This window comes from Abrus precatorius, unplaced genomic scaffold (assembly GCF_003935025.1).
Source record: "Abrus precatorius isolate BTA unplaced genomic scaffold, Abrus_2018 Scaffold10, whole genome shotgun sequence".
In the NCBI taxonomy this organism is placed as follows: domain Eukaryota; kingdom Viridiplantae; phylum Streptophyta; class Magnoliopsida; order Fabales; family Fabaceae; genus Abrus; species Abrus precatorius.
Window position 1 is genome coordinate 26,858,161 of NW_020874292.1, and position 22,746 is coordinate 26,880,906.

A 22,746-nucleotide genomic window follows, 5' to 3' on the forward strand; every position below is an offset into this window, starting at 1 on the left:
TAAGATTATTACCAAGTCAGTCTGGCCTAAAGAAGAAAAAACCAAGATTGTATAGGATTAAACTTTTTTTTATGCCATGCAGGATGTACTGTTTAATAATCGCAAAGGGTATATGGATAGTTCAATTCAAATAATAAAATTGAATCTGAAAAAATAATAATAATGAACAAATCATTGAATCATGCTATCTCTCCAGCTCAATGAGCCTTCTCGGAGAATCTACTAGTTCACACACATATATGTACAAGTACACTATTACAGTGATTGCTCTGGGTCAACATGGTTTACTGATTTTGCAACATGGTTCCATGTTTGATTGTTTTACCTATCTTCCAGCAAATTCAATGCTGTCTCAACCAGGGAATGAATTGTTAGATTGTGGCGGTTCAGTCCCACGGTACCGGAGAAAACATTAAAGCTTTCAAGCTCTGAAGTAGTCTCTAGGACACCCTCCAGCACCTCCTCCATTCTCATATCCTTGAAAGTTTGTATGTTTTCAGCTTTGTCCTTCATCATCCAAATAGCCAGCTCTATCACAAACCTCCTTATCCTAGGGACCTTAGTTGGTGGATATTGATGTTTCTTGAGAATCTGGATTAATTTATTTGCCAGTTCTGCCTCAGTGATTCCAGATTCTTCAAATACAGTGCTTGATTCAGAAGAAGTCATGAATGTGAAAACACTTGCTGCGAGTCCAACCATCACTTCTTGTAGCTTGTTTTCTTGAGACATGATTGCCTGAAGTATCTGCAGGGTTGAAAAATGGTGAAAAATGAATGAATATTTTCTCTGTTTTTATTTTTTATCATCTGTATGATTTTTGCTGGATACAAGAGAAACATACTATAAAGTTCACATGGTAGAGTAGTAACACTTACTGTGGGTGCTGCAGCTGTAACTCCCCTTAACTGTTTGAAGCATTCTGATCCACTGTAGGTGCATAAATTTCTTAGAATTCTAGCAGCATTGACACGAAGCAGTGGAACTCTCAATGATTCTACCAGTCTTTCCAGTACTTTCAACTTCAAAATCCGGTGACAATTGCTCTTGCTTTCTAATGCCAGCATTGCTAAGGCCTCACCAGCAACAGTGGTTACATCTTTCTCACTCACAGTGTAATCTTTGAAAAATATGTTGAACAATTCTTTAAGTACTCCACCTGTACCACCAATCCTTTCTGTTGCCTCCTCTTCCAATGCCAGATTGGTTAAAATTTCTATGCTCAGTTTCTGTAGCAAAGGGTGTTTCTCTCCGTGCCTTAAAATGTCTCTGACGTTGCTGATCGTGAAAACTATCTCTGAAATCTCCCTTCTAAGATGTTTTCCGTTGGTGCCTGTTGTGCTAGCCAGCATCTTCACCAGCTGCAAAGATCTCTTCACAGTCAGAATTTGGGATGGCGTAACATTTTCATTCTTCAACAACCTTTCTTCAGCATGTGTGAAATCTATGATCTTTGGGAGCAGGCCTCTTGTGTTTCCAATCTTTCCACAGTTGTCATGATCATGGGCAAGCTTTTTCAGAATGAGGAGTCCCAAATGGTTAAAAGTCCAGTAGCTGTAACTAGGATGATCAAATATGAGTTCTTTTTCTCCAATTTCATCAGCTGCAGGAATGCAATTCCTGTTAGTTTGTAGAAGTGATGAAATTGATTCCATAGCTCCGGGTATCCCCGCGATTCGGAGAGAATTCTGCTTCTTGCCAGCTAGTTCTGCTAAAATCTCTGCAGCTGAGAGCCTAATTTCTTCCTCCTTGTGGTCTGTCCAATTCAACATCTCAACTAGTCTCTCTACCACAGATATGGAAATTCCGATCTTCTGAAGAGTATCATCACAAAACCGTTCACTAACCGCGAATTGGCGAAGAATTCTTGCTCCAATGAGCTCCTCATCAGGTGAGTTTGAGGCCAAAAGATCCATAGCAAAACACACCATGTCCATTTTCAACCCATCAAATATGCTTCCATTGACACACCTTGAATAGGCATCATAAAAGAACCTTCTAATAGACACCAACCCTGATGGCCCCAACTCACACTCTCTATTAACCTCATCCAGCAGTTCACAGTAGCTGATTTTCCATTCCCAGTAAGCCTTTTCTATCAAGAACAACAAGGCTTCTGCCAAAGCCAAGGCATAGAAGATATTCAAAGCCGATTCCCTGTTCCTCTTGTCAGTGTCTCCCTTTGCAACGTCTCCATAATTATGCTTGATGAGCTTTGTTGAGGAAAGAACCACACAAGCTATTGCAGAAAGAAGCTGAAGCCAATACAGAAGCTTACTGATATGCCTTGAAAGGAAAAACCACTTAGCATAAGGTAGAAGAGGAACATCAGAACTAATCCAAGTGCGAGTTGGTGTCCTTATGCTTGTGTTATCTCTATACCTGGGGGTTACATTAGCCTCCACCATGTCTCTCCTATGCTTATTGACCCTCCAAAGGCTCTTCATACTTTGAAGCACAAAATTTGAGGTGGACCTCAACATCCTGAAACTATTGATCCCAGCATCAGCAATAGACCATGTGGCCTGATGCTGCCACTCAAGCTCATGACTTCTGCTGAAAATCCTTGTTCCCTCAATCAAAAGAATGATGGTGATGAACCAGAAATCGGTTTTGTCTAAGGTAATGGCAAAACCACCAAGAAGAACAACGGTTGCCCATATAAAACCAAGAGTTCCAAGGCTAGTGGCTGCTTTTTCAAGCACTGCAAGACGCAAAGCAAAAAGGGTCAGCTTCTTTTCTGGTGCTCTAACTGTTGTTGCTGAGATTGAATAGTCTGCACCACTGTCTCTCTTCTCAATACTGCTAACCCCTCGAGGCTCAAACATTGTGCTGGTTTTGCTTGTCTCACTTAGCCTATGGAGTTCACCAACTTGCAAGTGAACACTTCTCTCTCCTTCCATCTTCATAGAAATCCTATGATCCGTGATACTAATATGCTAAGTGTTGTTACGTTATTGCAAATTTAATGTAAAATGTTTTAGTTTTGTGTGTATCACAGACAAAGGGGTGGTGGGTGGTTTTATACAACAACAGAATGAACGAGAATGGAGAGCTTAGGGTGCACGCTTATGTTGTGGCATGTTAGGGGAAGAGTAACGCCAAGATTCTGTCTCCGTTTATTTAGATATATTGGTTATGCTTTCTTAGCAATCTTAGTAACTTGCAACGGTTAACTTCTTTCTCTATCTCTTGCAAAGCTCGCTTTCTCTTTCCAGAAAGTTTCTTTATGCATATATTTGTTTAATAATTTTTGTACCGTGTCTCTTAATAAGATGTTAATAAAGAATAAATTCTTATTAAAAATTATAATATTTAATATTGTTAATATATTAAAGTTTATGATAACTACAGTCCTTATTATGCGTTTTTAGTACACGAAAAAAAATGTATATTCTATACTGAATACCTCACGTGTTTGGAAGTATGAGCTTAAATAAAATATTCGCACCCTTATGATTGGAAGAGGATCTTTCACCTGAATGGAGTAACAAGTCAATAATTTTGTTTGTTATCTTTTCCTTGAGATATACAAGTTCATGCATGGCAGGTCCAAAAGGAAAGTAAACCTTTCTTATTTGTTTGTTTTTTCATTATAGTTTATACTTTGTACGGCTTTGATTCTGACCTTATAAAACAAGAATAATTCCACCTTCACTTAGTTTTTTTATTAACAGCTCTTACAATATAAGATGCATATAAGAAAAGATGAAATAAAATGTACGATGGGTGATGCCATAGAATAAAGAAAAAAAGAAAAATGGGTAATAGAAAGTATTATAAAAAACCTATTGCCAATTCAACGTTACTCAAGAAGAAAAGAAGGTCGTTAAACAAGAGGCTGCTATAGAACTAGTCTTCATCATTTTGGCACTACGAATCCCATCGTACATGTTTGTTTTGGTGTAATCAAGGTTGCACCGTTTATAAAGTTAGATGTGTATTTTATGAAATTCGATGTGACCAAAAGATTGCTAATTATACCAAATATTACACATTTTATAGCGAGAGAGATTCCAACTCTTTTATTTAAGAGGAAAACACTAAGCTAAATTTAATTTGGACAACTATTTTAATAGTTATTTACATAAGAAAAATATAAAAAGGTAAAATAAATTATTGTTTATAAGTTAAAATTAATTTATAGATATTAATTTTTTATAAGTTTTTTAAATTAATTTGATGTGCATAAATTAATTTTAATTTATAAAAAAATCTCTAGTAAATTTTATCTAAATTAATTTATAGTTGTATATAGATTAAGTTAATGATTCGTTAGCGTCAACCGAGTTGATATAGACATCGATCAAGTCAATGACTAAGCACAATTGGTTTAAATTTTATTTTTTTCACAAAGACGTTTTATATAAAAATGCATGTGCGAAAAGTTTAAAAGAATTAGATAAGCTCATTTAAAAAAAAAACTATATTAAAAAGTTTCTGAAAAATAAAAAAATATAAGTGTATTTGGATACCTAATTTTCAAAACAAAACGTGTTAAAAAATCATAATAATAAGAAACATAAAATATTATTTTGTTTAGTGTTTCAGAAGTTGAAATAACCTTGTGAAATTGTTTTAAAAGAAGCTATTTTATAAAAATGAATTTTTAAATTATATAAAAAAATGAGTCTGGCATATCATTTGCCAATTGGTCCATATTTTACATAAAAGAAAATGAATACAAGAATTGCAGTAAAGTTTATGCAAAAACGAGAGCATGTGAATTTAAAGTAACAGAAAATTACACGCAAAAATTGAGTTTTCTTTTGATTAGTTTGTTAAACGATATGTTGAAGGAGGAAAGTGAAACTCTTATGGTTGTGGGTTTGAGTGCACGGATAGATTATCACACTCTGACATGACTCAAATCTTTATCAAAAATCACTTATTTTCAGAAGCTCTAGCTTATCGGCTATGGCTAATCACGTTCTTCAGGCGTGCTGCATATGTTATGTAATAATAATATTTTGTTTTTTATAACTTTATAAATATTTTTTTTTAGATAGAATTCTTTTAGTGTTAGAAATTTTTATTTTAAAAATTTATACCTTTAATTTATTAAATGTATTAAAAAATTTTATTTTAAGTTAGTTTTAAAATAGTATTAACGTTAATCTTTAAGTGTCTAAAAGTAATAAATTTTATTAAAAATATTTATTATATTAAATTTATAAAATTGTAATATATATATATATATATATAATAAATTATTATTGTTATTAATTTAAACTTAATATTAATAATTAATATTAATACTTTTAATTTAATAATAACCATGTGATACAGAGGAAACTTACAAGTAATAAAAATTTACGAAAACTATTAACACAAAGGGTTGTGATAATATATGTTGTTAAATAGTTGAATTGCTTGAGAAAAGAAGGGAAAGACAGGGATAGCTCAGTATTGCAATGAGGGTATGTGAGATGGTGTTCTGTAAACAAAACAGGGTCTTCATCAAGTCTCGTCTCATTTTCGTATTTGGGTCCCAGAAAACGTAGGCAAAAAGAGAAAAATAAAAGAATAAAATATGGATCCTTTGTGTTCCTTAAGGGAACCCAGACCATACATTTTTGCTTGTGGACGCGTACACGTAAAACAGAGTATCGCTATGCTACAAGCTTAAGCTAATCAGATGGAACTGCATCGTCCATGAGGGCTACCTAGTACGTGTTGCTCCTTTCTTTTCTTTTTCAATTTTCATTTCTTTTCAATTATCATATTATAAAGTATATTTCTATTTTCTCTTTTTTCAAGTAATCTACATTATTTTTTGGCGTTTATGAAGGGAAAAAAGAGAGCAAATTTTTACTCCAAATTCTAAATTCCAATTTACAAAAAGTCCTTAAATACAAGATTTTAAATACTCAGAATGTTAAATACAATTACACAAACAATAAAAATTTTGTCGTCAAGACATTCTCTCAATTTTAAATTGATTTCATTTTAAGAAAAATGTATTTTTATATATATATTAAATAACATTTTAGGATAGCTTTAAATTTATTATTTTATTTTTTAGCCAACGGTCAAAAGATTCTAAATATTTACTTCAGTCCTATTTAAAAGAAACAACTATCAACATTTTTTTAAAAATTACTAGAAACAAATGTCCATTTTCAAATGCATTAACTATTAAAAAAATTTGTATACCGTTATCTATTATTAAATGTGTTAACAAACTCCACTTAATACTCATATATGGTGCTGCATTTAAATTTTGTCATTTTTAAAATATATTATAAATTTATAATATATAATTATTTTTTTATTAATTTTAATAAATTAATCATTTATGTTTCACTAATAAAAAAAGCCAAAAAGAGTACACAGTACGATGCACAAGATGACACGAGTCATGACTTAATATTCCAAAAGACTTAAATGATAATTCAGTAAAATTAAATTCAGTAAAAATTATGTACTCATTAAGTTCATTATTATTTTTCTTATTTATTAAAAGAAAATTAAATGACGATAAACTTAATACTTTAAACTTATTTAAGAAAAATATTCTTTTTTAAGTCTTTGTGAAAGCTTTCATGAAAAATATTTGTTTTTCTGAAGATTAATCTGCAGTAAACATGTTCTTGGTCTCTCTTTTATTTAGGTTCAACTCATTTTCCAAAATAGTTAACCCCTAGCAACCTCAGTGGAAACTTGCGGTTCACCGAGTACATGATTCTCAAGTTTTTTTTTTTTTCATGCTCAGACATGGTTCTCAAGTTTTAATAGTTTTATCCTCTCAATTTTTAAAAACTTTACACCGTTAATTGTGTTAAGCTCACCGTTTACTCTGAAATTTAGCATAGTTCATCTTCTACTCCTCCAAGTTTAATATTAAGATGACTTCCCCAGCAAAAACTTCGTAACATAACCACCGCCTAGCTAAAACTAAGATGGGAAAAAATGAAATTCTTTACTTTATGCAAAATACTCAATTAATTTCACAATAAAAACACATTAAGAAACTTACATGTGGGTGTGCGTGCGTGGGCGAGAGAGAGAACAAGTTAAGAAAATATGGAAATAATTTGTAACTATCTAATTTCCCACCTTTACCATGCACGAAAGAACAAGTACAGAATATTAATTAATTTCTATACTGTTCTCCGAGCATGCCTAAATAATGCAGTTTAACCAAGAGTGAAAGAGAAGAGGCGAGAGAAAGGAGAGTGAGTGGAACCCAGTATATTCACAAAAAGCTATTACCATTAGGTTTGAGCCACTGGCAATTTTTAATCAGTTCAATACAAGGAATACACGAGGTATCAAGGCTCTGTGTTAGTTCATTTCACTGTTTTCATCCACTTAATTGAATTTGCTGCCTACATTAATATTTCCAACCAGATCACCCATTAAAATAAACAAATGATATTACGCGTTGTAAATAAAACTTCTATTCACCAAGAACAAATACTTGTAACTGTAACAGAAGGCAGTACTGGAAGAATCACCACATGTCTGCACTCTGCACCACGATGACACCAATTGTAGAAAAGCAATATCATGCTTGGCACTGGCAATAAGCAGAACTCAAAAATTAGATTTTTTCTAGCATCCCCAGTTTATCAGCTTCATAAAACCTTCAGCGAAAAAGCAATATTAACAGTACATTAGCACAAGTCCTTGTAGGCACCATATAAATCGTAAAAAGAAACAAGGAGTATCGAAGTATTCGAGAAAAGTCCCAAAGAATACATGTCTAGCGCAGGTACGCCAATATTTTTAAGTGATTGCGCTTCCACGGTTTGCATGTACAAGAAAACACGAGCTTGAAGTCCCTTGTGTTAGCCAAGAAAATAAAAGGAGATAGTTACTCGTGAAATATTCATGACTGAGGGTCAAGTAAGTCCTTTGTAATACAATGAGCTACAATATACTGCCACTTAGCACATGTGAATTATCACAACTGATATCAATTCATATAATCAAAATGTAAGAAATAGTTCTTACTATTAAATTAAATAAACATACACCTTTACTTATAAACAAGATAAAGCCTATCCCGCAATAGATTATCTCTCCCATGAATAGTGAGCACTTCCGCATTAAACAGGACCTCACACTCAAGCCGAGACAATCTCAACTTTAATAAATTCATAATCCCAACATTTCTCAGTGGGAATTTCTAACAATTAATGAAGTCTGAGACCTTCCCCGTTCACAAACTATGCCCAATTTTAAGCTAAGCCTGCCAACTATCTAAACTTTTCCGTTGTCCAAGAGGCATGGCCAAATATGATCCATTATATCCCTCAATGGTCACTGTGCCATTTAACAGGTACACATACAGCTGTGTACCTAATACCTATTTCTTTTTCAAATTTCACTATCATGTATCTTTAGGTCCATCTTGATCAAGCAATAAAACGAAATGATATCACTCAAGTACAAGCCAGTCCATGCAAAATACTGAATTTGCTACTATGTTGTTTGGTTTGCTACTAAATGAAACAAACTACCACTTCATATTTCCAAACTCTCTGCCCTCTTTAGATGTTGCTGTTTCCTTGATATATATTTATGGAGTTCTTTTGGAAACTTGGAGTTACTTAGAACATAATAAACATCGTTATATTGTATGATTTAAAATGCCCCACCATACTGACATTTTAGTTTTTAGAAATTTCGTCATATACCAGTGCAGGTATGTCAATCTCAACAAAATCCATTTACGAACAAATATTGCATCCTTCGATCAATAGAGTTTACATGGTAATCCAAAGTAATGGATTTTTACGGCAAAGAATGATCTTTGCACCTTGAAAGCAGAAAGGGAATGGAGAATCTAAAATGGGTGGAAAACAGTATTAGTTTCCAGAATGAAGCACTTAGCACTCACACATTTGATAAGTGCATCCACATTCCTAAACAATCAATCCAATTTAAAAAGTCATCCATTGCACGAAAATTTTCCATAGAAAACCTCTCTAGTCTACCCTCATACAAAATTTTCTATAGCAGCATGCATTTGCAAATTGCAATACAGAACAGAATAATAAAATAAATTACCATGCAAATATGTTATATGAAAGGAGTCCTTTGGGAAACCTTAGCTTTCTCAGCATCAATAATAGACTCTACCAACATCACAGCATTGTCAAGCTTCCCTTTGGCATTCACTACCACATAATCAAAATTCTTCACGTGCTTCATCTCCTCCCTCGAGGTACCAATCCTCACAAGCAGAGACTCCACCGTCTCCGTCTTCCGATCCACCAACCTCTCCACCATCGCCATCTCACTCTCCGCCACCACAAACACGAACACCGCCGAGCTTCCCAGCACCTTCCTCAGTGTCTCCGCACCCTGAATATCAACCCTAAGCACCACATCGCAACCCTTTGCCATGAACTCGCGAATCTGCTGCTTCGGCACGCCTTTGTAATCACCATACACCAGCGCGTACTCGAGCAGCTCCTGCTGCTCCACCATGCCGAGAAACTCCTCTTTGGAGACGAAGAAGTAGTCCTTGCCGTGCACCTCGGAGGGACGGCGGGGGCGCGTGGTGGCAGTGACGACGAAGTGGAGGCCGCGGCGGGACTGACGGAGGCGCGTGATTAGCGCGTCTTTGCCAACCCCACTGGGGCCACTGATGACAAGAATGAGAGGGTTAGGGTTTGGAGAGAGAGGGTCGGAGCTGAAGGAAGAACCCAAGGAAGCTTCTAGAGCACGGAGAAGTTCGGAGCGTTGGGCTTTTTCGAGAGTGGGAATGGGGACGGAGATGGGTCTTCTTGCGTCCCCCATTTTGGAAGAGGAAAAGGCTTTGACAGTGAGAATGGGTAAGGCGAAGAAGGAGTTGTTGGTTTTGGGTGGGATTGTTGGAATAGGAAGATGGGGGAAAGAGTTGCAAAGGACCCTGCGGAACATTGAGCACTCTCACCGTAATATCAGATTAGATTATACTTTCTACCAAATTTAATTATAACATATATATACATCAATCATCATGCTCCTGCTTTTCCATTTTATTTTTTTTACTCCTCAAATCACACTTTCATCTTTGTCTACTCTCGTTTATTTATTTAAATATGTTTTTTATTTCTCTATTTTTTTTTCTTCACTTTTTGATTTTTTTATTTTTTATCCCCAATATTATTGGGTTGGCCAATGGATGTCTAAATACTATACACATGCCAAACCATCGTAGTATGCATATCTGTAGCTTCCTGTTAGGTTAACAATAACCGTACATCTACACTTTACAAGCTAGTTTATGTAGCATTGAAGTCACTTGCAAACCAATTGTGTAAATTCAGATTTTTATCATTGAATCCCATAAAAGATTAATTTCATATCTATGCCCAAACTTGTGGGACTTTTTTGTACGGTATACCATAGTAAATATAACAAAACTAAATATTTGTTAGTCATGTCAACAGCTACTGACAGCAAGATAAAACTGGGACTGATAATGAAAGTTTTAAAAAATTAAGAATGAATATAGAACTAAATTATAGTAACTAAAAACACTCATTATATATATAGAGAGATTAAAAATATATTTAAAGTAATAAAAAAAACTTACTTATGACGAATCAGTGTCTGGTATGTGAGCAACATCTTCTAAAGTTTAATCCAATGCAAAGAAATTGACGGCATGTTGATGCACGTCCTCCTTATCTTTTCTATTAATAAATTAGTTTGCAATTTCATGTACAATGGCATAGAAGTGTGCGCCCAAATTCGCCCATAAAAAGGTATGGCAAGCACTTACGAATCATAGGCCACGAAAATGACTTGCAAGGAAATTATAGAGTGCACACGTGAAATTCAATAAGCAAACGTGTGAAACGGCTTAAAGGACTACTACTACTTCATTTCTTTTGTTTAACACCAAATTAAGTTACCAACAGCGAAGATACGCCTTAGAGAAAGAGACTATCATTTTGGCTATAAGTTTCTATTTTGAAAAAGAGAAGATACATTATATTGGTAATGATACCCAAGTGATACAGTAATCTAGTACTAATACTAAGGCAAAATAACCACTTCAAATTCTGTAATGAAGCAACCTCTCTGCCTTCAAGTTCATGGCTTTTCAGATCTTTCATGTTCTGTTATTAACAAATTAGAGTGCAAGAAAATCATCATCAATTGGACCACGCGAACCCTTCAAACTTCAAATTGATGATGCAAATTGGGACAATTAAAAAATCGTCCATAGCATAGGGACTTCAGGAATAGACTTGATGAGTCTCTTAAGCTCTCCCATTGTTTAATACTTCAAATGTGTGATCAAGAAACTCAGGCATCAGGGCTTCAGGGCACAACACAAGGCAGTTGTTGGCCCCACATATATTCGATATAATTCAATATCAATACCATTGACCACCAGCTCCACCTTGAGCAGCAGCAACTTTTCTTGCCATGTATTGAGGCTTTGGCTGCAGCCCATTAGAACCTTCAATCCCATCATCCTCTGCCCTTTCATTTTTATAGTTCTGATTTCTCCGAGGATATGAACAGCTTGAAGCAGCATACTGAGCTGAAGCTGATGGGTTCCTAACCACTCTCCGCTGTTCAGACTCTGCCGTCACTGCCACCCCGCAATTGTTGTAACGCATTACTGAACCAACAACTTTTCCGGGCCTTGCAGCAACGCCTGAAGAAAGCGAGCCACAAATGTACATAGGATGAGAATAACATTATAATAACTTAAATTTCCATGTATTGATTAGCAAATTCTATAAGACAATAACATCAAAGTCTTGTGTCATTAGGTAAGTTTGACTACATAAATCATACAACATCATTGGATTCAGTCGAACAACTAAATTTCAGATATATTATTTATCATCAGATCCTTTTTGATGATTTTGCATATTCTATAAGGCAACTTTTTAAAATCGAAAAGTATTTATATTCTGCTAAGTCATTTTACTGCGAATGTGCATGCAGATGTGTTAAGGTACAACTAGAACAAAGAATATGATGACAAAAAGTAAGTCATTTAAATAATTCAACAGCTCTGTTTCAGTATTTATTCAATACAAACCAGATGCTTTCAGTCATTTACACATAATTCCTATCATGTGGCTTAAGAAAGAAGTACAAGCGCATACATGCACAAACAACCTCTTATTGGTTCAAAAAACAGATGAATAAAAATGAAACATGTTTAAAGACACAACAATCTTGCCAGTAATGTCAGCCAGGTGTAGATTACGAGTAACAAAAAAGAAAGGGTGACAGAGAAGGGTAAAAAGCATAAAAAAGTCAGTCATACCTTGAATATTTTGAGGAGCTTGTAAGGGAAGCCGTGTCATAGGGATGGCACTACTCCTATCTATGGGTGGTTTCTCAACTTCTTTGAGACAACATTTGGATAAATCATCTGCAACCTCAGCTGTGCTCTGTACTGAGTTATCTGAATACAACACACATGGTCTGCATGCACAGCCTCAAATCAGCAGAGTTGCCAATTCCACAGCAGATAAATGGATGTATTCTATATTGGTCACAAGATTAAAGGACAATGGCCGAAGAAGAAAGCAATAATTTCCCAAGGCAGTATCAAAAAACAGGATACCTAGGTAATGATGCATGTTGCCTCTCAGGTGGAGCAACAGTACCCCCTTTGCCATAATGCTCCTCTAGATATGCAAATTGCTTCTTGAAGTGGTCCACAGCACTATTTAAAATAGATGTTAGGAAAAAAGGAGGGAAAAAAATGAAAAGCTGACCTTACACACTACATAAATTTGGGTAACAAAACCAGACAAGCTAAAACAAATCAATCTAAATAATGAACTTGTGGCTAAAGTTACATTTCAATAAACATATAATCACATAAATTTGGGTATAGGTTCAGACAATACCTTGGATACATGAAACCTGTTGGCTCAGCTCCCTCTAGAAATTCCTTTAACATTTTTGGATGGTACTCCAGAATCTCTCGGTATATAAGCTCTCTTACGTCTTCCTTCGTTATTCTGCGTCTCTCAAATTCAAACTCCATCTTGGTAACTGGCTGAGCGGAAGGTTCCCTCTCAACCTTGGCCAAGCCTTTAAAATATGGATCCGCTAGAGCCTAACATTATTATACACAAGATGCCTTGTTAACCAGCTATAAAAGAGAAAGTGAACAACAGATAGATGGACATCGAGATTCAACCTCTTCAGCAGTAGGCCGATCCTTAGGCTCAAATGCCAACATTCTTTCTAACAAACGTAGAGCAAGGGGATCTGCATTAGGAAATTTCTGTGAGAAAGGAACTGGCTTCTTCTTACGCATACTGCTTAAGTATCTCCGAGCTTTTTCATTTCGTACCTATCAATATAATACCAAGGTAACATTAAGTAAAAAAATAGAACATAAAAATTCCTAAAAGGAAGGGAAAATAAACAACAGACCCTAGCAACAGATTCAGGAGATGGTGTTCCCAGAAGATCAGTCATGAGGTCCAGTTGATGGACAACATTCTTCCCAGGGAAAAGGGGTTTTCCAGTCAAAAGTTCAGCAAAAATGCAGCCAATACTCCATATGTCTATAGCTGGTGTATACTGGAAAAAAAAATGACCATAGTATCTACTAAGTGCAAGATGATGAATCATTAAGATACATAGAAGCATAGAAACACCATTCATCTTCATTTCACAAACATGATAAATGTACTGTTTATTTGACTATAAATTAAACAGCTAAAAGTAACATGCTTAAGTAGGAAACCAAATACTTCTCATAAACAAAATAGCATAAGGCATAAGCAACAAATAATAATAGTTAATAGACACTGATTGCCTTTGTATATTTAAATCTTACAAATATCCCCAGCAGGCTGTATGATGCAATTAAAAGTAAAAGGTGACCTTAAAACAGGTAGCTGAGGAGGTCAAAAGCATCCTAAATGAGATAACAATGAAAAGAGCAGTTGAGAATTGACCACAGTTAGATATCAAAACACTGTCAAACCATATTTGATGCAGATAACCCAATATTCAGATGACACAATGAGTAACTTTATTATACACATGCAGATGGCATGTGGGAGAATGATTGGGAATTTTGTGTTATTATTCTAACTTCTAGATTCATGCTATTTACAAACTAATAATGCTCAGCAGGCTGCATAAATTGGAATTCTGGAGCAACATACTTGAAAAAAATTAAAATTTAATGCTACTATTTGACAAATTCATCATGAAAAACAAAAACTATTTTAACTAAATCAATCAAAAACCACTACAAGTGTATAGATTGATTATGTAGTATAAAATTAGTATTGAGCGTACAGTAGACAGTAACAATCAGTAACATTTTTTTTTCAAATTTATCACTCTTATCATATAAGGAATAACATAAATTCAATATTCAATAAATAAAAAATGAAAACCATTCATATCCCAGATTGGGTATAACTGTCATTTTCACATGCAAACTAAGAAACTGTACTATAAAAGATCTATTAAGTACAGCAATGGGATATTATCCCCTTACACTATTGATGCCAATTAATGCTTTTGGCACCCAATTTACTTACAACCAATTAAATGAATTCTTTAATCCAAAAGAAGAACGGACCACAATATATAAAATCACATGACCGACAACTTGAGTACAACAAATAATGCTAATAAGCTAAGGTTACATGTCTACCTAAGCTCATGTATATTGACCAGATAATTTAAAAAATAAATAAATTCTCGATGTCTAGTTTAGAGATCTGTAACATTTGATAAGAGATTCCTGCATCCTTGTTTGAATGAAAGAAGCAAGATGAGAAGGGGAGAGGAAAAGGATGTGCCCAAACTTTCAGATACCAAGCAGGGATCAATATCAAATAAAAATAGGCAAAGGATCTTAAATAATAGTTTGAACATATATTGCACCTTGGAAAAAAAGGATCCACACAACTCAGGAGCCCTATACCACCGTGTTGCAACATAATCCTGCAAGCAAACAAACAAAATCAAGAGTGATGAACTGAGAAGAGCCATGTTCAAGGTTACAGTTTCAGGGAAAAAGATTCATACAGTCCAGAATATAGCAGTGGGTGTATCATTAAAAGCCACTCTGGCAAGACCAAAGTCGCAAATCTTCAGTTTGCAGTCAGCATTTGCTAAAATGTTTTTTGGTTTTAGATCACGGTGAAAAACATTTGCTGCAAATCCATTAAGAAGTTTAAAATCAGTCATAATGATCACATAATTTATTAACTAGTGTTATGCACAAACAAAAGTAAACATGCAATAGCAAGCAATCTAAGAAAGATCCCTAACTAAAAATAAGACCATAACCTGTGTGTATATACTTCAAGCCTCGAAGAAGCTGGTAGAGGAAAAATTGGTAATGCTCTGGCGTCAAATCATCATTTGCTTTGATGACCTGATGTAAATCAGATTCCATGAGCTCAAAAACAACATATATATCTTTGAATTCCCTTCTAGAAGGAGGTAACAAAATATGCTTGATCTCCACAATATCTGGATGACGTAAAAGTCTAAGAAGCTTTATCTCACGAAGAATGCGAGTGGCATCAGAAACATGTTCAAATATGTCATTGATTTTCTTTATTGCAACCTTTTCTCCAGTATGTGTATCATATGCAGAGCAAACAACACCATAGCTTCCTTTACCAATTACTTCCTCTATTTTATACCTGCTTCCTTCACCATATTCAGTAAAGAAGTCCACATCCACAGATGACTGCATATACACAACAAACCAAACTATTTAATAAAGATACTATGCCAACCCAAAGCCATATATATGGTTTCAAAATACATATTGTAAGTTTGTCACAAAGGGAATTAGAATGACGTTGCACATATTTACACCAGAAAGTTGCAAGATCAGTGTCTAAGGTTTGCATTCAAGTCCAACCATGAAAAGAGGAGGATAAAATAGACTCCAGAGTTTTAAACTATAATTATCATTGTAATTAGTTTATACATAAGATTTATAATACATAGACCACAGGGAAGACTTGATTCCTCTCTAACACTAACGACATAAATATATTTCTGGAGGTTTTCAATCTGACATGTGGAATTTACATAGTATAATTAAAATATAGAGAGATAATAGATAAATGGTGCAAATAAGAAGAATTTGTCATCAGTAATTTTGTAATATTAAATGAAAAAAAAGGGTTGGGGGCTAATATAATCCATTGCAAGAGTCTTCAGACACTGTAGAAACCACAATAGCAGACACCCAAATCTTAAATTATGGAAAACTTTCTGCAGAATCTCTCACAAACCAACATTCTAGACATAAGCATCTGATAGAGAAGGATATGCATCTGCAGGACACGTTTCTTCTTAATTAAAAAGGGTCTCTTATCCATGACACAACCAAAGCATTAAAGGAAAAAGAAAAAGTAAGCAGTGCCAGGGAACATGGAAGAATTAGAGCACCCCCAATACTAGAAGGTATAAAAGAACAAAATTTCAAACGTGAGAGTACATAAAGCCAGTTTGGATAACTTATCAATAAACACTTTCAAGAGAAGATAATATAATGAATGAAGGAGAAAAACAAATCAACTTCTCTCATACCACTTATGGAGAAGTTAAATAAGGAAGCTTCTAAAAAGATGGAGAAGCACAGCTCGTGCAAAAAGTTTATTTCATTTTGTTTTGTTAAGAAGTTTATTCAATCTAAGTCACATATTCTGTCCATATCTCATAGATGCAGAACTCACATCACAAGGAGCATCCCTCGGTACCCACCCAAACTCACCCCAACAATTCAAATAAAAAAGTTAAGCAACTACATATACATCTAACTCAATAAACATCAGTCGAGTAACTTTACCTTTTTTCTTTGATCAGGAAACATGGTTGCAACTTAGCATACAAACCAATTGAATCCACCCAAACTCAAGAAAACGGATAAACGCACTAGAACACCCCAGATCACGGGGGTGTTCAAAATACAAACCAATTCCACCACGAGAAAGAGCAAGAGTAGAAGAGAAAAATTTTAATTCAATCTCACCAACAAAACAGACCCAACAAAGTTCAGCGGCGAACACAGCAACTGAGATTGGAAAAACAAGAACATGTACTAGAATAACATTGTGTTGGAATTGAAAAATAGATGAGAGAAAACTAAAAAAAATGGCGGAAGTCTCAAAATGCAGCTGAAAACGCCAAAGTTATAGATCAAGTTCCGTTGAAGTAAAAATCAACTTAAAAAACAAATCTTGTAGGATCTATTGCGGCGATAATTACAAAAGCTGCTAAAGGAAACGAATAAATAGAGACATAAAAAAATGGGAAGTGCTTCGGATTTCAAAGCAGAATAAGAATCTCTGCAATTGGGGAATTGAAGAAGCTGACTATGATCGAAAATTATAACGAAAAAAAAAAAAAGAAAAAAACTTTTGGATCTCACATAAACCACGTACTTGGAGTTCAAGTTGACGGAGGTTGTGGTGCAGAGCTTAAGCTTAAGAAAGAGAAAGAGACATAAAGAGACGAATATGGGAAAATAATTGAAATATAAAAAAAATTAAAATACTTGAAACTGAGTGTGATTTTAAAGGAAGAGTATTATTGCGGAAAAGCATGAATGTGCCTTTGCCACTCAATTTTTCCACTCTTCATTTTATTTCTAATTTTTTATTTTCTCCCTTTTTTAATAATAAAAAATTGTGTTTGATAAGATATTATGTGGAAGTGGGAATTTGGAGCTTGCATTTATATGTCTCATCTACAGTCAATTGTGTATTTATATTTTACCGTGAAAGTCACAGTTTTATGTATATTTAATTGAAATAAAAATGAGATTTGTCTAGTTAAAAATATCAATTTTAAATAAAAACTCATTTTATAATTAAATCATATTAAAATTAAATAAACCATCAAGCACAAGCACATAATCAAATAATTATTTGAACTTAACATGTGATATCAAATTTAAGTTCTAATGAGCACAGTTTGTACTAAATACTCTTATTTTTAATAAAAAAAGATATTTATAATTAAAAGAAATTAAAATTAAATAAATTGTTTATATACTAAAAAACAGCTTAACATTTTTATAATAATTATCAATGTAAAAATAAACTTATATCTGTAGTCTACAACATAAATGTTAAGAGTATGCACCTCAATCAATGAGGATATAAATTGGTCTTTAACTCGCCTGTGATTGATTCATAAAAGAAATTGCTTGTTATTGTTAATAAACCAAATAAAGAATACGATAATCCAAACATATTAAGTGACAATGTGTGATAAAAACTAATTGCAGCGATGTTAATAATTAACTCTAGAAATTTTGGCTGTGAAATTTAAATTTAAGTTGAATTAGTATGAAGTGGATTTATTTTTGAGTTGTAAATATATAAACAAGTTTAGAATAAGATTACCTGATTTCAGGGTTTAGCTAATTTGATAGCATTAGGGGTAAGACCACATCTTCTATGTCTAAGAACAATAGTTTCTCTCTTTCATGCGGTGCACGATTATGAAACAAAAACAATCGTAATTCTATTCATGAAAAATTATAATAAACAATAACGTTATTTGAATTATTAAAAATTAGTATTATATGCGATTTACTAATTCCAAATGGCATGTGCGTCACATGGGTTGAATAGTTCTCTAATTGCGTATCGGTGCTTTTGGTTATTAAACAATATATGGAGACTCATCTCTGTCAAACTTTATCCTTTCAATTCATATAATTAGTTAAGGCCCCGTTGGAAATTGTTCTTTGTAATCTTTGGTTTTAAATGTTGCTTTTAAATTGAAATATGCTTTATTCAAATAAAATTAATTAAGTTTTTACTTTAATTTGAAAATATTTCTATTTTATTTTTTAAATTTTTGTTCTTTTTATATTTTTTTATTAAGTTTTTGTTCAATTATATGAGTTATGTCTGTTGTAATTATATTTCTTGTAATTTTAACTTTTTTAAATTTTGAAGTATTGTTAATTAGAAAAAAAATATTTAATTATAATTTTTTGAAAATATAGAATAATAATAATTACCATTTTTATTAACTAATTAATATTATTATCATTAATTAAAAATCACCGTTGTTAATATAATTATTTATTATTATAATTATCATTATTATAAATTTTTTATAATTTTACTATTAATATTATTTATTATTATCATTATTATTATTATGTCATCGTTGTTATTTATTATTATAATAGTTATTATTATACTATACTTATTATCTTTATTATTTTTACCATCACAAATCTACTCTCACTATAATAAGTTTCTTTCTTTCTCTTGCCTTTTATACTCATTATTTTTATTATTAAATAAATTTGAATTAAAAAGTAAAAAATATTTTATGTTATTTAAATATGAAAATTTGAAAATTATAAAACAAAATAATAACTACAAATTATAACCTTAAAATTGATGACTTTATTAATAGTCTAATATAACCTCTCTCTCTTTTTTTAAGTTTATGCTTTAACTAACTGAATTTAGGTGACATTCTTTTGCCAAAGTATCATCTATGATCCTAGCAGCTAATAATCATTTTTAATTTATAGATATCCCTAATAGTTTCCTATGTCTATTGTCCGTAACGAAGAAGTTAAATATTCACTTAATGAATAGCAAAAAAAAATATTCACTTAATGAGTTTGAGTTTAAGTATAAATAAGTATTCACAAAATTTGATGAAAATAGGTACATATATTTTACCCTTAACCCTAAATTTTAAACATACATTATATATATATATATATATATATATATATATATATATATATATATATAAAGTTTTGAATTAATAATTTTACTGAAATTTTACACATATACTATATTATAATTTGATATTTTATTATATTTTATTTAACATTATACAAATTATTTTGTTTTTAATATTGTACTTCATTTTATGTATTCTTTTAATAATGCTATATACTTCATAATTGTGTTTTATTAGTTTACAAAAAAAAAAGTTAGAAAATTCATACTTCAACGGATGATACATAAAGTATAATAATTCAAATATTATAAAGTATGCATATGAAAATTAAAATTATTATTTCCACAAATATAAAAATAAATATAAGTGTTTTTTTTTAAAATACACATAAAAGAACTAATATAATATTATCTTATAAGTTGTATTTTAAGCAATGTTACCATCCATGTGATATTTTTTATTTTTTATAGAAAAATATATATTATTAGAGAAAGTCTAAGATGAACTCAAAACTCATATACACAGAAAAAAAAACTAACACTTATATAGAAAAATAAAAAGATAAAAACATACTCATGCTAAATTAAAGTAGATACAATTTCGTGTGTTTAGATAACAATCAGCAAGCAAAATAACTTATTCCTTACTAACAAATGATAATCACTTTCAAGACCTTAGAATAATAGAATTTAGAACTTCATTCTCATCCAAAACATCATTAAAAAAATATCATTCTATTTTTATATAACTACAAAAACACATTATACTTATCCAAATAATTAATAAACATATATCTTCTCTTTTACCGTAATCAACATCAATCTAAGTAAGCAAGTGAGTTAATAAATTTAAAGATAAAACTAACAAAAACTTAAACCAATGCGCAATAAAGTATCAAATATTTTTATCTCTCACAGCTTTTCTTTTTTTATTTATATATAATGTCATTTACCATTTTTATCATTTCTTTTTCTCTTCTTTTTATCTATCTCTAATCTTGTGTTTGAATGGCGTGCTTTTAAGAAAAAATAAATTAAGAGGAACGATTTTGTGTTAAAAGGTAAAATATTTATTTGTTGGGATATTTTATATAAACCTTTTACTTTTCCTCATCTATATGAAAGGAATAGTAAAGAGGGGCTCCAATTTTTCTTTGTTCCTTTTATTTCAGTGTTAAGTAATTTTTAAATAATATAAAAAATATTTAAAAAATACAAATGTTAAATAATATTATAGCCAAAAAGAGTTTAAAATTTTCATCAATTTTAATTATGTATTATTAAAAAAATCATATAATTTAATTTTTTAAATACTTTTCACTCATCTAAATAAGTAAACTGATTTTTTTTCTACTGCTTTTTCTCTTTTTTTTTTTTTTTACTTATCCAAATAATATATCTTTTCTTCTTTATTTCTCACCATCTTATTTATTTTCACTTTATTTAATCTTCTCATCCAAACAAAGCTTTAAGTCTCTAAACTCTAAAAATTATTCATCAAACATCAAAATAATTTATTAAATACTTTATTCTCATCATCATCATATATGTGTACAGAAACGCCTTTTAAACGAAAATCTATATTTATTATTATTGTCTATATCGCCTCTTAAATTTTTACTCTTAAAAAAGTTAATATTGGGGTTCCGCCCCCATCAATGAAAATTGAGTAGCTGCCACCCATGTTTTCTTATTCTGGTTTGGTCAAACTATTAATGCACGATTAAGTTTGCCAAACAGGGTTGATTTGTACAGTGGAAAGTTGTGAGAAAGTCCCCACAATTCTTTTTCAAAATGCGAAAATTCATTGATATCATTTTCTTGTGTTGATTGATGATAACTCCCACATGCTCGCAAAATCCCTTTTCGCCCAAACACTCAAGATCCCTGTCCCATGCATATTGAAAACTCTAATTGTTGTTAGTTCCCAACTTGCTGGGTACTTTTAGTTAAGGCCAGAATATTAAAAGGAAATGCTTTTCAGTTGGACGCTGAAACTTCAAAAATCATAACTCAATATTTGTCTCCTCTGTTTGTTTTCTTCTCTTTGTTGTTTTCTTATTTTTTATTTTGCAAAAGGCAAACGACCACAAAATGAAACTTGTTTATTTTAAGAAAATGTTTTACATCATCATCACTATTTGTTCTCTATTTTTTATAGAAAATAATAAAATGATTTATATTATTTTTAAAGCAATTCTTCAGGTCCTTGATATTGCAGAGGTTCAACTCTTTGATCCTTAAAAGTTTTTAAAACCCTTCATCGGCCCCTTCTCTTTGCAAAATGATGTTTACTTTTTAATTCTGTTTTGGATTAAAATAGACAAATCAAATATCATTACACAAAATCAAAGACTAAGGAAGAGTTTCTAAACTTTCAAGTACTTAAAATGCTTATCCCATTCAATTTCAAATACAATTTGGAAGTTGACTCTTAATTTTACTATTTATAATACAAACTGTTAAAAATAAAATATAAAATAAGAATCCAAGTAGATTCCATTTTCACAGTTTTGTAAATTTAGAAATCATATTGCATGCCCCATAGTTAAAAGATAATTTATTTAATTTTAGCGTGGAGATTAAGATGCGAAAAACTTTGTACTTGGACTGCATAGGGAAAGTAACGTCACTGCTGAAACATTGGCCAAGAAGGGTGCCATGGTTGGAAGATCATTTGGGATCCTACATGATCCTCCTTTGAGAATGGCCTCTCACTTGATTGAAAAGAAAAGAAAAAAATCATTTTCATAGAGATTCAGATTCTTCAATTCCACTTTCGCTTAAATAAAATTGTAAGAAACCATGCAAAGTCTGCTCAATTAAAAATAAAACTGAATGTTAAATTTCTGACACAACAGAAGATAATTCGTAACCTTACCTTGGAGCACTGTATTCTTCCCTTCAAGGGAAAGAAATACAAGATTTGAGTAAACAAGGACGCCAAGCTATATTACCTTGGATTAGAATACTCGCACATATAACCGTTAAAATAGTTATAGTCAGGGAAAGTGTATTATCTTTTCTATATCTACTGTCTCTTCTCTTTAACTTGTTTTTATCTAAAATACCATTCTTATTAGTAGTTGATCAATAATAATAA

General features: G+C 32.1%; 3 protein-coding genes across 10 annotated transcripts; all 3 read right to left on the reverse strand.

Annotated features, from left to right (window-relative positions):
- Nucleotides 1–209: 209 nt before the first annotated feature.
- Nucleotides 210–2,931, reverse strand: LOC113852649. Of its 2 annotated transcripts, XM_027482979.1 has the most exons (3): nucleotides 2,430–2,931; nucleotides 879–2,399; nucleotides 210–747 (listed from the first exon to the last, which is right to left on the reverse strand). In XM_027482979.1, exons 1-3 carry the CDS (start codon nucleotides 2,907–2,909, stop codon nucleotides 322–324), a joined length of 2,427 nt encoding a protein of 808 aa, XP_027338780.1. In that variant the 5' UTR covers nucleotides 2,910–2,931; the 3' UTR covers nucleotides 210–321. The 2 variants fall into 2 exon arrangements, with proteins under 2 accessions (XP_027338780.1, XP_027338779.1); XM_027482978.1 differs by having other exon boundaries at nucleotides 879–2,931.
- A 4,251-nt stretch (nucleotides 2,932–7,182) lies between these two features.
- LOC113852427 (guanylate kinase 3, chloroplastic) lies at nucleotides 7,183–9,915 on the reverse strand. 3 transcript variants are annotated; one of them, XM_027482689.1, is made up of 3 exons: nucleotides 9,058–9,913; nucleotides 7,705–7,787; nucleotides 7,202–7,589 (listed from the first exon to the last, which is right to left on the reverse strand). In XM_027482689.1, the coding sequence occupies exons 1-3, from the start codon at nucleotides 9,874–9,876 to the stop codon at nucleotides 7,547–7,549; spliced, it is 945 nt and encodes a 314-aa protein (XP_027338490.1). In that variant the 5' UTR covers nucleotides 9,877–9,913; the 3' UTR covers nucleotides 7,202–7,546. The 3 variants fall into 3 exon arrangements, with proteins under 3 accessions (XP_027338492.1, XP_027338490.1, XP_027338491.1); XM_027482691.1 differs by lacking the exon at nucleotides 7,705–7,787 and having other exon boundaries at nucleotides 7,183–7,522; nucleotides 9,019–9,910; XM_027482690.1 differs by lacking the exon at nucleotides 7,705–7,787 and having other exon boundaries at nucleotides 9,019–9,915.
- Nucleotides 9,916–10,797: 882 nt separating this feature from the next.
- LOC113853319 (mitogen-activated protein kinase 15-like) lies at nucleotides 10,798–17,477 on the reverse strand. Of its 5 annotated transcripts, none has more exons than XM_027483908.1 (10): nucleotides 17,364–17,469; nucleotides 15,247–15,655; nucleotides 14,983–15,110; nucleotides 14,839–14,898; nucleotides 13,363–13,512; nucleotides 13,124–13,279; nucleotides 12,828–13,039; nucleotides 12,539–12,640; nucleotides 12,236–12,396; nucleotides 10,798–11,611 (listed from the first exon to the last, which is right to left on the reverse strand). In XM_027483908.1, the coding sequence occupies exons 2-10, from the start codon at nucleotides 15,353–15,355 to the stop codon at nucleotides 11,325–11,327; spliced, it is 1,365 nt and encodes a 454-aa protein (XP_027339709.1). In that variant the 5' UTR covers nucleotides 15,356–15,655; nucleotides 17,364–17,469; the 3' UTR covers nucleotides 10,798–11,324. The 5 variants fall into 5 exon arrangements, 4 of the variants coding, with proteins under 4 accessions (XP_027339709.1, XP_027339706.1, XP_027339708.1 ...); XM_027483905.1 differs by having other exon boundaries at nucleotides 16,952–17,417; XR_003502499.1 differs by having other exon boundaries at nucleotides 10,807–11,611; nucleotides 12,236–12,376; nucleotides 16,769–17,421.
- Between the last annotated feature and the right edge of the window lie 5,269 nt (nucleotides 17,478–22,746).

Excerpts from the sequence above, each read along its gene's own strand:
- LOC113852649 (XM_027482978.1), bottom strand. The coding sequence starts at position 2,909 with ATGAAGATGGAAGGAGAGAGAAGTGTTCACTTGCAAGTTGGTGAACTC. Across the intron at positions 748-878 it reads TTACAGCTGCAGCACCCACA|ATACTTCAGGCAATCATGTC; the intron begins GTAAGTGTTACT and ends TCAACCCTGCAG.
- LOC113852427 (XM_027482689.1), bottom strand. The coding sequence starts at position 9,876 with ATGTTCCGCAGGGTCCTTTGCAACTCTTTCCCCCATCTTCCTATTCCA. Across the intron at positions 7,788-9,057 it reads TTGATGCTGAGAAAGCTAAG|GGACTTCAAGCTCGTGTTTT; the intron begins GTTTCCCAAAGG and ends GGCTAACACAAG. Across the intron at positions 7,590-7,704 it reads GGCGTACCTGCGCTAGACAT|GTTTTATGAAGCTGATAAAC; the intron begins GTATTCTTTGGG and ends TTTTCGCTGAAG.
- LOC113853319 (XM_027483905.1), bottom strand. The coding sequence starts at position 17,017 with ATGTTCTTGTTTTTCCAATCTCAGTTGCTGTGTTCGCCGCTGAACTTT. Across the intron at positions 13,280-13,362 it reads CTCCTGAATCTGTTGCTAGG|GTACGAAATGAAAAAGCTCG; the intron begins GTCTGTTGTTTA and ends TTATATTGATAG. Across the intron at positions 11,612-12,235 it reads AGCTCCTCAAAATATTCAAG|GCGTTGCTGCAAGGCCCGGA; the intron begins GTATGACTGACT and ends CGCTTTCTTCAG.